This window comes from Chenopodium album, chromosome 19, assembly GCF_948465745.1.
Source record: "Chenopodium album chromosome 19, dcCheAlbu1.1, whole genome shotgun sequence".
In the NCBI taxonomy this organism is placed as follows: domain Eukaryota; kingdom Viridiplantae; phylum Streptophyta; class Magnoliopsida; order Caryophyllales; family Amaranthaceae; genus Chenopodium; species Chenopodium album.
Window position 1 is genome coordinate 1,229,451 of NC_137852.1, and position 12,538 is coordinate 1,241,988.

At 31.2% G+C, this 12,538-nt stretch overlaps 2 protein-coding genes across 2 annotated transcripts; one reads left to right on the top strand and one right to left on the bottom strand.

The window, feature by feature from the left end:
- Nucleotides 1–2,783: 2,783 nt before the first annotated feature.
- LOC145596066 (F-box protein KIB2-like) lies at nucleotides 2,784–3,809 on the top strand. The gene has a single exon (XM_081652497.1). It carries the CDS (start codon nucleotides 2,784–2,786, stop codon nucleotides 3,807–3,809), a length of 1,026 nt encoding a protein of 341 aa, XP_081508623.1.
- A 1,520-nt stretch (nucleotides 3,810–5,329) lies between these two features.
- On the bottom strand, nucleotides 5,330–9,264 carry LOC145596067 (putative polygalacturonase At3g15720). Its single transcript, XM_081652499.1, has 10 exons — nucleotides 9,094–9,264; nucleotides 8,309–8,443; nucleotides 7,974–8,120; nucleotides 7,423–7,630; nucleotides 7,241–7,322; nucleotides 7,028–7,136; nucleotides 6,794–6,910; nucleotides 6,445–6,654; nucleotides 5,714–5,786; nucleotides 5,330–5,586 (listed from the first exon to the last, which is right to left on the bottom strand). The coding sequence occupies exons 1-10, from the start codon at nucleotides 9,262–9,264 to the stop codon at nucleotides 5,330–5,332; spliced, it is 1,509 nt and encodes a 502-aa protein (XP_081508625.1).
- Nucleotides 9,265–12,538: the final 3,274 nt, after the last annotated feature.

Consider the following 12,538-nt stretch of genomic DNA (forward strand, 5'->3'; position numbering starts at 1 on the left):
ATAAAAGCTTCTCATTTTCCTTGATTAGTTTGTGCATAGTAAGCTATGTAACATTATTCTTGTATAATAATTTTTATTTATTTTGAAGTATTGATAGGAATAATCTCACATAGTAAGCTATGTTACCTCTTTTCTCATTTTGCTCCATCTTTCCATTAATTCAATACAGTCCGACCTTTAACACTTACTTATCTTGACATCATTTTGATCCATGACCTATTAGATCTAATGGTAACCCGTAGACCCGTAGTCTATATAGAACAAGTTAATTAGACACATGTCTCCACTAGACCATTACTACTCTTGACCACCACTATCACTAACCACCAGTCCACCACCATTACCCCTGACCACCAAACCTCAAGATTCAAGAACAGAGAAGGACAATTGATCGATAGCTTTGGTTCACTTTATATAATGATATGCAATTAATTAATAATCACAAGATTATTTGATAAACATATGGAGATTTTAATAATTACTTGAACAATGAAGATTTTAAAAAGTATGTTTCGTACTTCTAGTAATGTCCATAATTTTAGTAAATTTTTTTTCATTTGCGTATAACTTCAAAATCCGAGCATCTGTTGGGTATTATTTTGTTTTACTCTCACATCCCTTGTTTTTCAATAAAAATATAACTAAACTATTTTGTTGAAGAAATGAGAAAGTTGTGTCCACTTTATAAGGCTAAAGGACTATTCCCCTCATAGTCATCACTCATATCATTTTGAGGTGGAACCTCTTTGGTCGTGTAAAGTGGACGGTTGTGACGGGTGTGGCCCAGGCCCGTTTATTACTTTTTGTATAAAGTTAATAAATCTAAAATATATGTGTCGGTTAAAGTGTAACACTTAAAATATGAAGGATTGGAGGGAATTTTATTTTGTCTTTTTTTTTTTGTGTCTTTTTTTTTTTTTTTTTTTAATTATTTGGACTAATTTCCCATACTCATTTAAAAAAACTTATCAAACGATATTGCAATTGATGATCGAGCACGGAACATCCATACTTTGTTTATGTAATATCTAAATTTCTCTCCAAAATGTAGTAACTTGTTCGAGTCTCTCATAGTTTTAATCGAAAAGGTACATTTTGACAATTAAGTACTAACAATACTGATAGAGTATAAAACATATTCCTGGACCTTAACCATCAGCTTAAGCTTTTAGTTGAGTTGGTCCTCTAACATATACTACTACCTTCTCCATTCCATATTAGTAGACTAGTAGAAGTTACTTGAACATTATATTATGTTATTTTAATAGTGTCTTGAACATAAATTCCTTAGCTCGCTTGTAAACTAAAAATTAACGGGATATTGTTATCAAATAATCAAACCATTTAATTTTCTCCAATTTTAATCCCACCAAAATTAGTCAAGAAATTCAAATAATCTTTTGGGCAAAATTAGCAAGATCGCTCAAGAAACTTAAAAACTCTAATCAAGCAATATGATTTAATAATATAGAGGAAAGAAAGAACAAAATAGAAAGGCTAAGAGATAGAGAATATCACGCATAATACGTTGAAAAAATCGAGCTTCATGAAATCACTAAAAGATGATGAAATCTATTAATCTACGAATGAAATATCTTATTAGTTGTTTTTATCACTAATGAGAGGATAATATGCAGAACAGATGATTAGTAAGTTAGTCCTCTACCGTAACACAATTTCGTACTGGGAGCTACACTTTAACTCTGTAGGATGATCTTCGCATCCAATAGCAATCTTGTAACCAGGTTTTAGGCTTTATGATTGTTCCCTGTAAGCCAATCACATATCTTGGGTTGAGTTTAAGCGATTTGGGATTGCATAGCAGCAAACTTGTACTAAAAAATTTCCTTGGTTTAACTGTGGAATTCAGTCACATATATATATATTCAGTACTATTATTCTTGCACGTGTTTGTTTCGCACTCATGATTCCAAATAAACAACCAATTTTTTTTTATTTTTTTTTTTTGAATTTTATTTAAATATATCCTTCAAAAATCAAAACGGATCACGTTATCCTTTAAAAATTAAAGCTGAACACGTAGGGTTCGTTTGACATAGCTGTGGTTTTCTGTTTTTTGGCTTTATGTTTTTTAAAAGTATATGTCACATAATGAATCAAAAATTATTTAAGCTTATTAAAACCATAATAATTTTGAAAACCGATAATAGAAAAGTGAAAACACCTTTTTCTTGTTTCCTGTTTTTAGTCCATCCAAGAAGAGAATTCCTAAATCCTAGTGTAAGTTTATACTTGATTTGCAAATTGTATCATATATCATGAATAGTATGTTATGCTCCTTACATATTATACCAATTCTTGATTTTATTGTTGGTATAATTGCTTTTACTTTTATGATATGACGCCCATGAAGTTGTTTAGGCTTAGTTTCCTAATCGTTGTAGGTTTGCTTTGTTATGAAATAGGAACAAACTTTATCTTGCCGCCATATAACCCTAATTTTATTATCTTGTCCAAAAAAAAAAAAAAAAAAAACCGTAAATTTATCTTTATATGTATTTCCTTTTATATCTTAGGTAATTAGAGTACAACTAGAATTAGGATTTAATACTTTTTATATATAAATACACGTTGTGTGAATAAGGAGAAGATTGAGAGCTTGGATTAATTTGACAATGGTTAATTGGAGTGATTTACCCGTTGATGTCCTTAGAGAAATAGTGTTATAACTAGATTCTGCCCAAGACTTAGTCTGTTTCTCGGCTGTATGTCAATCATGGCAGTATGCGTATTCTACGGCCAAAAATAATTGGACTAGGACAATGCCGTGGTTGATGCTACCCGAAAACGCACAAAATAGCCCTAATTACCCTAGGATAATATACTGTCCTAATAAACAAAGGTGTTACCAATTACATCTCCCTCAAACTTATGGTGCTAGATGTTGGGGTTCGTCGTGTGGTTGGATTGTCGTACTCGATCATAACCTAGAGCTGTACATGTTGAACCCGATAACTAAGTCTCATATTAGCCTACCCCCTCTTTCAAGCATGCCCAACGTATGTGTTGAAGATGAAGACGGCCCTGAGTTCTTACAAATATGTATCATAAAAAAGGCCGTTGTAATTGAAGCTGATGGTGAATACATTGTGATAACAACACCTGGTATCTTTTATCACAACGTACATTATGCAAGGCCTGGTGACCAAGAATGGACATGGGTTTATTTACCCGATACTTTTGAAGGGAATGTGACAGATGTTACGCGTTGGGGTTCAAAATTGCTATTCATAAACGAGTTTGGAACAGTTGGATATTGTGAGATGAGTGCATTCTTAACTTCACAGCCTGTTACTCTAATGGACTATATACCTCGACCCTCATTTATGTCGAATTATATAGTACCATTGTCATCTAATTCCATTGAATTAAATCAAGTATACTTGTTGGAATCATTTGGTGAACTTGTTATGGTAATCAGATACAGATTGGAGCTTTACGACAATGATCCTTGGGAATATCAAACGATAAATTTTAAGGTATACAAGTTCAACTTTGAGTCCAGAGCTTGGGCACAAGTCTATGACTTGGGTGATGTTGCAATGTTCCTAGGGAGTAATACTTCGTTGTCGATTCGTGCATCGCGCATTCATAACTGCAGAAGGAACTGTATTTATTTCACCAATGATGAGTGGAAATTTCGGAATGGAAACCCTCTTATCTTTGGGGGTGACAAAGCTGACAATGGACTTTTCAACATATCAAATCAAGCATTTGAAACCATTTATAGAGGTCATGATAATCGTTCTAAATTAAGCTTTTCTTTTTGGTTTATGCCCAAGTTTTAACTTAGGACGACTTCAATTATATCTTTTTTTGCATAATCAAACAATTTTGGTTGGCTGCATTACCTATATGGTTTAATTATGTCTAAATTATTCTGATTTTTCCAACTAATTTCAAACTAAACCAAAGGGACATATTAGCTTGGTAATCATGTTTAAATAACTTGAGGTACAACTAGATCTTTAGTTTCTTTAGCGCTTAAGCAAACGCCAAACGCCTTATCCGAAGAATTCGAAGCAGTATTATTGATGATTCAATTGATTCTTATATAAGTGCAATACATCGTGAACCAACAAAATCGATCAATCGTCCTTCTCTTTGTACTTAATTGGAAAATGAAAAGATTTCTTTAAAAAAATCTACCTAATAAAACTCGGATTTTGTGAGAAACTAACTAATAAAAAAGGTGTTGTAAGAAATTACTTAGCAAAACTCGACACGATTTGTTGTGACGATATAGGCTACTTTGAGCATCGAGAGAAGATGGAACGATGGGGCGTGGGTGGAATTGAAAGGATTGCAACAAAAAAAATCAGTTGTGAATTTGTTGAAGAACGCATTAGGGAAAGATTGTGACGCTTTACATCTTTACCAATATAATTTGGGTAACATTTTCACTAAGGGTCCATGATTATCAGGTGCACGCATGTAATACACCTTTATATACGTAGTACTACAATTTGATAGTCTTGAAGTTGTGTACATGTTTTCATAAAGTACTAAGGATCTCGATTTTCCAATGAAACAATGTAATAATTTTCCAATCAAAATCAGAGAAGGATGATTGATCAATTTTGTTTGATTTGTTCACTCTGTATAATGATATGCACCGACTATGAATCAATTGAATCATATGGCAGTTTAGCAATGTCAAATTTTGCTTCACGCAAAGCATTCATACAATATAAAGTATACTGAATGCAATTTAAAATAAACTATAATAATATATATAACCTATAGATTATTTGCTCAAGAAATTAATCAAGATTACTGAATAAACTTTCATTATGCAAGTACATGTATACTGTAACATACACTAATGTGACTATTTTGTAGAAATGGTAGTTAATCGAACAACTTAGACAAAATTACACAGATTAGTGAGCAAAATTTGAAAGAAATTCAATTCAATAATAAGAAATGATTGCACTACTATATAAGAATCTCTAATTTACATTTTGAATGAAGAAACTAATAATTGTGAGTCAGAAAAACACACAATTAAATGAGCCTTACACCAAAACAACCTACATTTATTCATAACAAGTAATTAAATTATCCTCCTTAGCGACTAACAGAGATGAACTGACCCAATACACTAATTCAACTGGACTACATCAACACTGTCTCTTAACTCTAACAACACAAACTGACTAATTTTCTAACTAACTAACTAACTCAGTACACAACTCAATCGCAATACTAACTACAAATGTTATCAAAATTTTACCAAGAAAACAGATCTTTGATGATAGAAGATGTGGTTGATGCTACTTTAAGCTCCTCATTGTCTTGACCGCCTCTACTCCGTGTCACTTTCTTGGCCCTCTTGCACTTCTTCTCCGCCGGGAGCTTGTTGGTCTCCTCCGCCAGGTTCTTGCTCATTTTCACCACCGGCAGCTTCTTCGTCGTCTCCTCCGCCGACGGCTTCTCCCGCATCGTATACGGAATCTAGCTTGATATAAAGTCCACAAGAAGCACATTTGCCGTGAACAATGGAAGAATGCAGAGGTTTTGGTTTTATGTAGCAAACATTAAACAAATTACCATGATCGTGAACTTGAATATTAGAGTCATCAAATAACTCATTCAAATTCTTGAAATCAGTCTTTTTGTAACTAAACCCACCATTCGGTCGAATTTTGTGGACTTTTAGTACCCTATGATCTTTGTGATATTACTTAACCTCTGTTTCCGTCAATGAAGAACCCCCACAAGTAAAGCAGAAGCGGTTGTGGTCTCCGCGATTTCTTTCGGAACTAAAGTTTGCGTTCACAAACTCAAAAATTTGTTGCATTTTTCTGAATTTTCTGGTTTTTTCTGTCTAAGAAGTTTGTTGATTTTGATACAAGTAAAAGAAATGTTGTGATGGAATTAAAAGATTGAGGTTTTATTTATAGAAAACATGTAGAACAGAGGAAACTAAAACAGAGGAACACTTTCTTTCAAAAAAAAAAAACAGAGGAACACTGCTGAGCCGATAATGCACCAATTGGGCCGTGCTTGGGCAGTTGGGCTGGTCCATTTGAGAAACCCATTTGAGAAGAAGAAGAAACATTTTTTTATTAAAAAAAAAAATTTGCTGGAATCTGGCCACTTTTGGTCGGAAATTTTCATTTATGGTGCTAAGTGCACCCAAGCTAATAGTTCAGGGTGTTTTGGCTATGCCGCTTAGTTTAGGGTGCTGAGAGCACCCAAGCCATAATTAAGAGTGTTGAGGCCAAATTTGCCATTAAATGTTATAATATAGTTTTACTAATTTTTATTTAAAAAAAAAAAAAAAAAAAAAAAAAAAAGCATAAAATTGTTGGTCACAAAAAATTTAAAACAGTGTTTAATTGTTACAATTGAAAACAATGTTTAATTGAAAATTTTCATGGGATACAATTAATTGATCTAGACAACAAAACAAGGTACTTGAGGTACAACTAGATCTTCTGTTCCTTTAGCGTTTATGCAAACGCCAAAGGCCTTAACCGAAGGATTCGAAGCAGTAATATTGATGGACTCCATAGTGATGCCGGTACAAGCAATCGTGCTGCTACAATTTAGACTAATTGCTGCCGCACTTGCTGATGTTCCTTGGAAGCCTTTATAGGAAATGCCTTCAATCACCACAGCTGACTTCTTTAGTATGGTCATGTCGCGGTGTTATGAACATAAGACATGTAGAAAGACAGCAAATAAGTTAATCAATTGTACAACTTTGTTATGTGTATTAGAGGTTTATTTGATCAACCTCGAGTTTTTGATCACATATATTTACCTGAGTTGCACAAGTTTGACCAGGATTGCAGTAATATTGGTCAATAATAATCGGGTTTTCTACATTTATCAGAGGAATATTTTCAAAAGAGATGTTTCTTGCATAACCTGATCCACCCTATGTAACAAAAAATTAAAATAAAACCGCATTAGTTTAAGAACATCTTAAGAAAGAGGCACTCGAAATGAATTAATTGAATTTTTCTTGTGTAAATTATGCTATTAATTTATTAACCTGCCATGTTTTGATTCTAGCGCCGTTTGTGCTTCCATTAAAAGTGCAATTTCTTACATGAATTTGTTCTACTTGAGCATTTTCTCCATCTCTTCCCAAGCTTCCAACACTGTACAAAAAGACACGGCAATATGTACGTGTGTTTCTTAGCTTGTATATATAATCCAGACTTAGAATTCGAGCAAATTTTAAAATGTACTAAGATTGACAGACCTTATACCGTGGCCTGGTCCACAAGTTATTCCTGTTATGTTAAGCTGGGATGATCCTGATCCAATTGCTATACAATCATCACCTAGTCATATAATTCAAACAAATTCGCCGCATTAGTAACATTAAAATAAAAAATGAGTTTGTAACACATGACAATCATGACTGATTAAGATAAAACATACCTGTTTCGATAATGGAATCACTAATCTGAACTTGAGTCGAAGAACTAATATCGATTCCATCTGTGTTGGGGCTGTTTTCCGGAGCTACTATATGAAGATTTGAGATAGTTGCATTGTTGCAACTAACAATTGATATATGTCCATTGGGACTGTCTACATGTGTTAGGTCTTTTAATTGAAGACCATTGCAACTTAACAATTGTAGAGCCTGTAAATATTGAACCATAAAGACTTCAAAAATCAAAGCTAGGCTAACAGCACGTGTGCACACACACACATAAAACACATAAAAAAAAATAATAAAAAATAAAATAAAAATAACAACTTATATACTACTCCGTAATACATTTAATTAATTCGAATTACCTTGGGACGTGCACATACATTGCTCTGTAATGAAAATTTTATTTAGTTAGTTAATGTACGTATGGGATTAACAAATGTGTGCATGAACGTATTAAGTACGGATTATAAATTATGAAATTAATTATAGTATTGAAGCATACAGTAGAGTTGGTGTCAAAATTATTATCACCAAGGGAAATATTTGCATTGTGCCACCAATTCGCGCCTTTGCCATTAATCTCTCCTGATCCATCTAAAATGAGGTTGTCAATGCCTGAAAATCTTATCCAAGTATTATCTGTACAATTCTTCCAAGTATCAGGATTTTCGGGTGCCACGAGTTTTCCTTGGATCTGTTAATAATTAAGGATGATAAGTACTAGCAGTACTTAATTAGCTATACCATGCATGAACTTATTAGAGTGATCACAAATATGATTTGTATCAATGATATGCGACATCATTAATATAATTAAGGATACGACATAAATTCATAAAGATATATATATTCATGATTTAAGCAGCATATAATAAGACTAACCTGAACATGAATGCTGCTTGAATTGCAAGGACCTTGGAAAGAAACTGGAGTTAATAAGAACGGTCCTACCGGTACCGTAAGAGTTGGAGTTCCCCCTGTAATAGCACACACAGCTTCCCATGCTTTTGAAAATGCCTTAAAAATTCGAACATACACCAAATTAATAAGTCATGTATGTCAATTATTACTTACGTTACTTTTTAGTTCTACTTAGTTACTATTCATGTGATCAAAGTAAAAAAAAAAAAAAAAGTGCAACCATATTATTGTACAAGAAATCTATTTATCATCTCAAGATCATGTTAGACGACGATTTCATTTCAATTTTCGTTCTTTTTATTACTTTTCTTTTTTATTTTTATTTTTATATTCTTATCAATGGTGGAAGACCAATGCAAGTAGTATAAATTATATTCTTTCCATGAGTCGAGTTACAAATCTTTTACCTACATATATTCTTACATTACAAAATACGCACATACGAAGTAGTAAATTTGTAACGATGACTAGTTACTATAATAAACCTATGCGAAATTGCGAACATAATTAAAAAATTGTGCAAAATTTCTAGTTAAGCTCAAACTATATATGACAACTTCAGATTTTCACAGTAATTTGCCATCAAAAACTATAAATTGAGGAAACATTTTAATAAATTGAAGTGAAAATTAGTAATCAACCAAAAATAATTTTATTGTATATTTTCAAATCAATTTGGTTCCGGACTTATAATATAATGTAAATGTCGAATTAAAATGAATCAAAGGTTGGAATAAGGAAGTTACGAGACTATCGTCTTTTATGCCATCGCCGACGGCTCCATAATCTAGCACGCTAATATTATTCGATGGCGATGCAAGAGGACTACCATTTTGCATACGGATGCCCGAAGCATGCTGGAAGACGGAAACATGAAGAAGAACATACACCACAATTAACAAGGAATTGCCCTGCATGTTTAAAAACAACAAAATAGTACGTTAGTACATTGATCTCATGCTCATTGAATTAAATAATACGGAGTACATTTTATTCGACGACATTGAATAGCACCAAAAAAATATGTATCGTAATATACAAATAACATTAGATTTTAAATGTAGATTATGTCTTACCATTTGAGTTGATCGAACACACTGTTTGACAAACTACGACTATTATTTAGAGCTTGCTTTTACATACATGTAAATATTTAATAGTCAGGTATTCACTAAGACAGTGTAAAATTTTATGGCACGAGTCTACAATGTTTTTTTTTATTTATTTATTTTTTTTATTATTATTTATTTATTTTTTTTATACTGCTAGATGACTAATGAGCGTTTCATAGTAGGAAAGTAAATTTTGTTTTTATCTTGAAATTTAAGGCTATATCAATTGTAGAATATCCTTTCAGATTGTGTTCTTGGGGATATATTAATAACTAAGGTATAAGACAAAATTGGGTGCACTGATAAATCAAATAACCAGTAACATCAGCCGTGAAATGGGAAAAAGAAACCAATAGCTTAGGAGTTTTTTGAATTTATTAAAATAATATATGTTCAACCCAAAAATAAATTCGATACTTGTAATATTTTATTAAATAAAAATTGATACTTGCTATAATTTGAATTTTCTCATGTGCTAAATAATTTGCTTCATTTTATTTTGAGCAAAATAATTAGCTTCATCATAAAAATATATGCAAATTAAAGACAATTGTTATTCATACCATATTTCTTACGGTGTTCCATCCTCCATTTCTCCATAAGTGATTGTTATGCTTTTTCTTAAAAAATGGCGGCTTTTTGTTTTAATTCTTTCAAAATTTGTATTTTTTAATAGTTAATTTTTTATTTGATTGATTGAATAATTGATTTACATGGATTGAATTTTCCATTTAAACTTTGATTGAAATTCCGCTTACTTTATTTGGTTCTTAAATCCCTTTTTCCCGCATCTTTTCTATTTTTGGCTCTTTTCTGCATCTAATAACATGCATTATTGTACATGCTTTCCAAGCTTTTTTCAAAAGTCCAAAGCGGTATTTAGGGTTTATATAATTTAGACACAAAAAAATCTTGGGAGTTACTTAGTATTTTTTTTTTACTAGAACGTAGAGTATAATATATTAATATATTTAAAATAAAATAGAACTTAAATTAATTAATATGCCAACCTAACTTTTGAAACTCAAAGTACCAAACAAAATTTATTTATTAACCTAAAAGAACATGAAATTGAGAGCATAGAAGAGATATACACGATATTTACATGCTATTAATGGACATAATTAGTATACTACCAAATGTCTAACATCAAATTATCAAAACTTGAAAGAAATTTTTAAAAACCAATATTATTGGTAAGACATATTACCTTCGATGTGGATGATAGGAATAAATGAAACTGTATTATTACCTGCATAAAATGAATTTTGTAAATTATAAAGTAAATAAAAATTGTAATATAGGCACATACTCAACATTAAGCCAATACAAAAAGCTAAAAGGAAGGAAAAAAAAAAAAAGGTACCAAAAGCAAACTTAAGGTACCAAAAGTAACATCAGCCGTGAAATGGGAAAAAGAAACCAATAGCTTAGGAGTTTTTTGAATTTATTAAAATAATATATGTTCAACCCAAAAATAAATTCGATACTTGTAATATTTTATTAAATAAAAATTGATACTTGCTATAATTTGAATTTTCTCATGTGCTAAATAATTTGCTTCATTTTATTTTGAGCAAAATAATTAGCTTCATCATAAAAATATATGCAAATTAAAGACAATTGTTATTCATACCATATTTCTTACGGTGTTCCATCCTCCATTTCTCCATAAGTGATTGTTATGCTTTTTCTTAAAAAATGGCGGCTTTTTGTTTTAATTCTTTCAAAATTTGTATTTTTTAATAGTTAATTTTTTATTTGATTGATTGAATAATTGATTTACATGGATTGAATTTTCCATTTAAACTTTGATTGAAATTCCGCTTACTTTATTTGGTTCTTAAATCCCTTTTTCCCGCATCTTTTCTATTTTTGGCTCTTTTCTGCATCTAATAACATGCATTATTGTACATGCTTTCCAAGCTTTTTTCAAAAGTCCAAAGCGGTATTTAGGGTTTATATAATTTAGACACAAAAAAATCTTGGGAGTTACTTAGTATTTTTTTTTTACTAGAACGTAGAGTATAATATATTAATATATTTAAAATAAAATAGAACTTAAATTAATTAATATGCCAACCTAACTTTTGAAACTCAAAGTACCAAACAAAATTTATTTATTAACCTAAAAGAACATGAAATTGAGAGCATAGAAGAGATATACACGATATTTACATGCTATTAATGGACATAATTAGTATACTACCAAATGTCTAACATCAAATTATCAAAACTTGAAAGAAATTTTTAAAAACCAATATTATTGGTAAGACATATTACCTTCGATGTGGATGGTAGGAATAAATGAAACTGTATTATTACCTGCATAAAATGAATTTTGTAAATTATAAAGTAAATAAAAATTGTAATATAGGCACATACTCAACATTAAGCCAATACAAAAAGCTAAAAGGAAGGAAAAAAAAAAAAAGGTACCAAAAGCAAACTTAAGGCATGCATAGCTTTTATTCGATATATTTGTATGAATTAGGAGAACAAAGGTATGAGATTAATAGGTGATAATTTTTAATTCTTTTTATGTTACATAATCAAATACTCCGTACTTTGTAGTACTCTATAGTCTATACAACTATTAATTACTACGTACTTGATAGTATTGAATCTAATTAAGGAAATAAATATCGAAGGAGTTAATTACCATTAGTATGATTAATTTCCTGCAAATTAGCTTGTAGACTAAAGAGTTACATTGTAGGAAAGTATTAAATAGGGAGGTTTTAAGCCTATCAAAATTAGTTTACTATACATTAGGGAGGTTAGCTCGCTATATGAAGAGCTTTTCAAGTAGCATAAACCTTACTCAATGTGCGGCCTTACATGTCAAAATAGCATGTAGTGAATTTGGTTTTAATAACAGTAGTATAGTACTCCCTCCGTCCCTTATTACAATGCCTCTTTCTCTTTATTATGTGAGGAATAAATGCTCAAAAGAGGTATTGTATTAAGGGACGGAGGAAGTACTAGTGAGTGGCTAACCTCCTGAGTGATGCCTGGATCGGAGTTGTGATTCTCATCGTAATTTCAAAATTCTTAAAAATTTGGGAATAAAAATAAC

Coding starts and splice junctions, on each gene's coding strand:
- LOC145596066 (XM_081652497.1), top strand. CDS start 2,784: ATGCCGTGGTTGATGCTACCCGAAAACGCACAAAATAGCCCTAATTAC.
- LOC145596067 (XM_081652499.1), bottom strand. CDS start 9,264: ATGCAGGGCAATTCCTTGTTAATTGTGGTGTATGTTCTTCTTCATGTT. Junction 6,911..7,027: donor CTAGAATCAAAACATGGCAG/GTTAATAAATTA, acceptor TTTGTTACATAG/GGTGGATCAGGTTATGCAAG. Junction 5,587..5,713: donor CTTCATTGACGGAAACAGAG/GTTAAGTAATAT, acceptor CTAATATTCAAG/TTCACGATCATGGTAATTTG.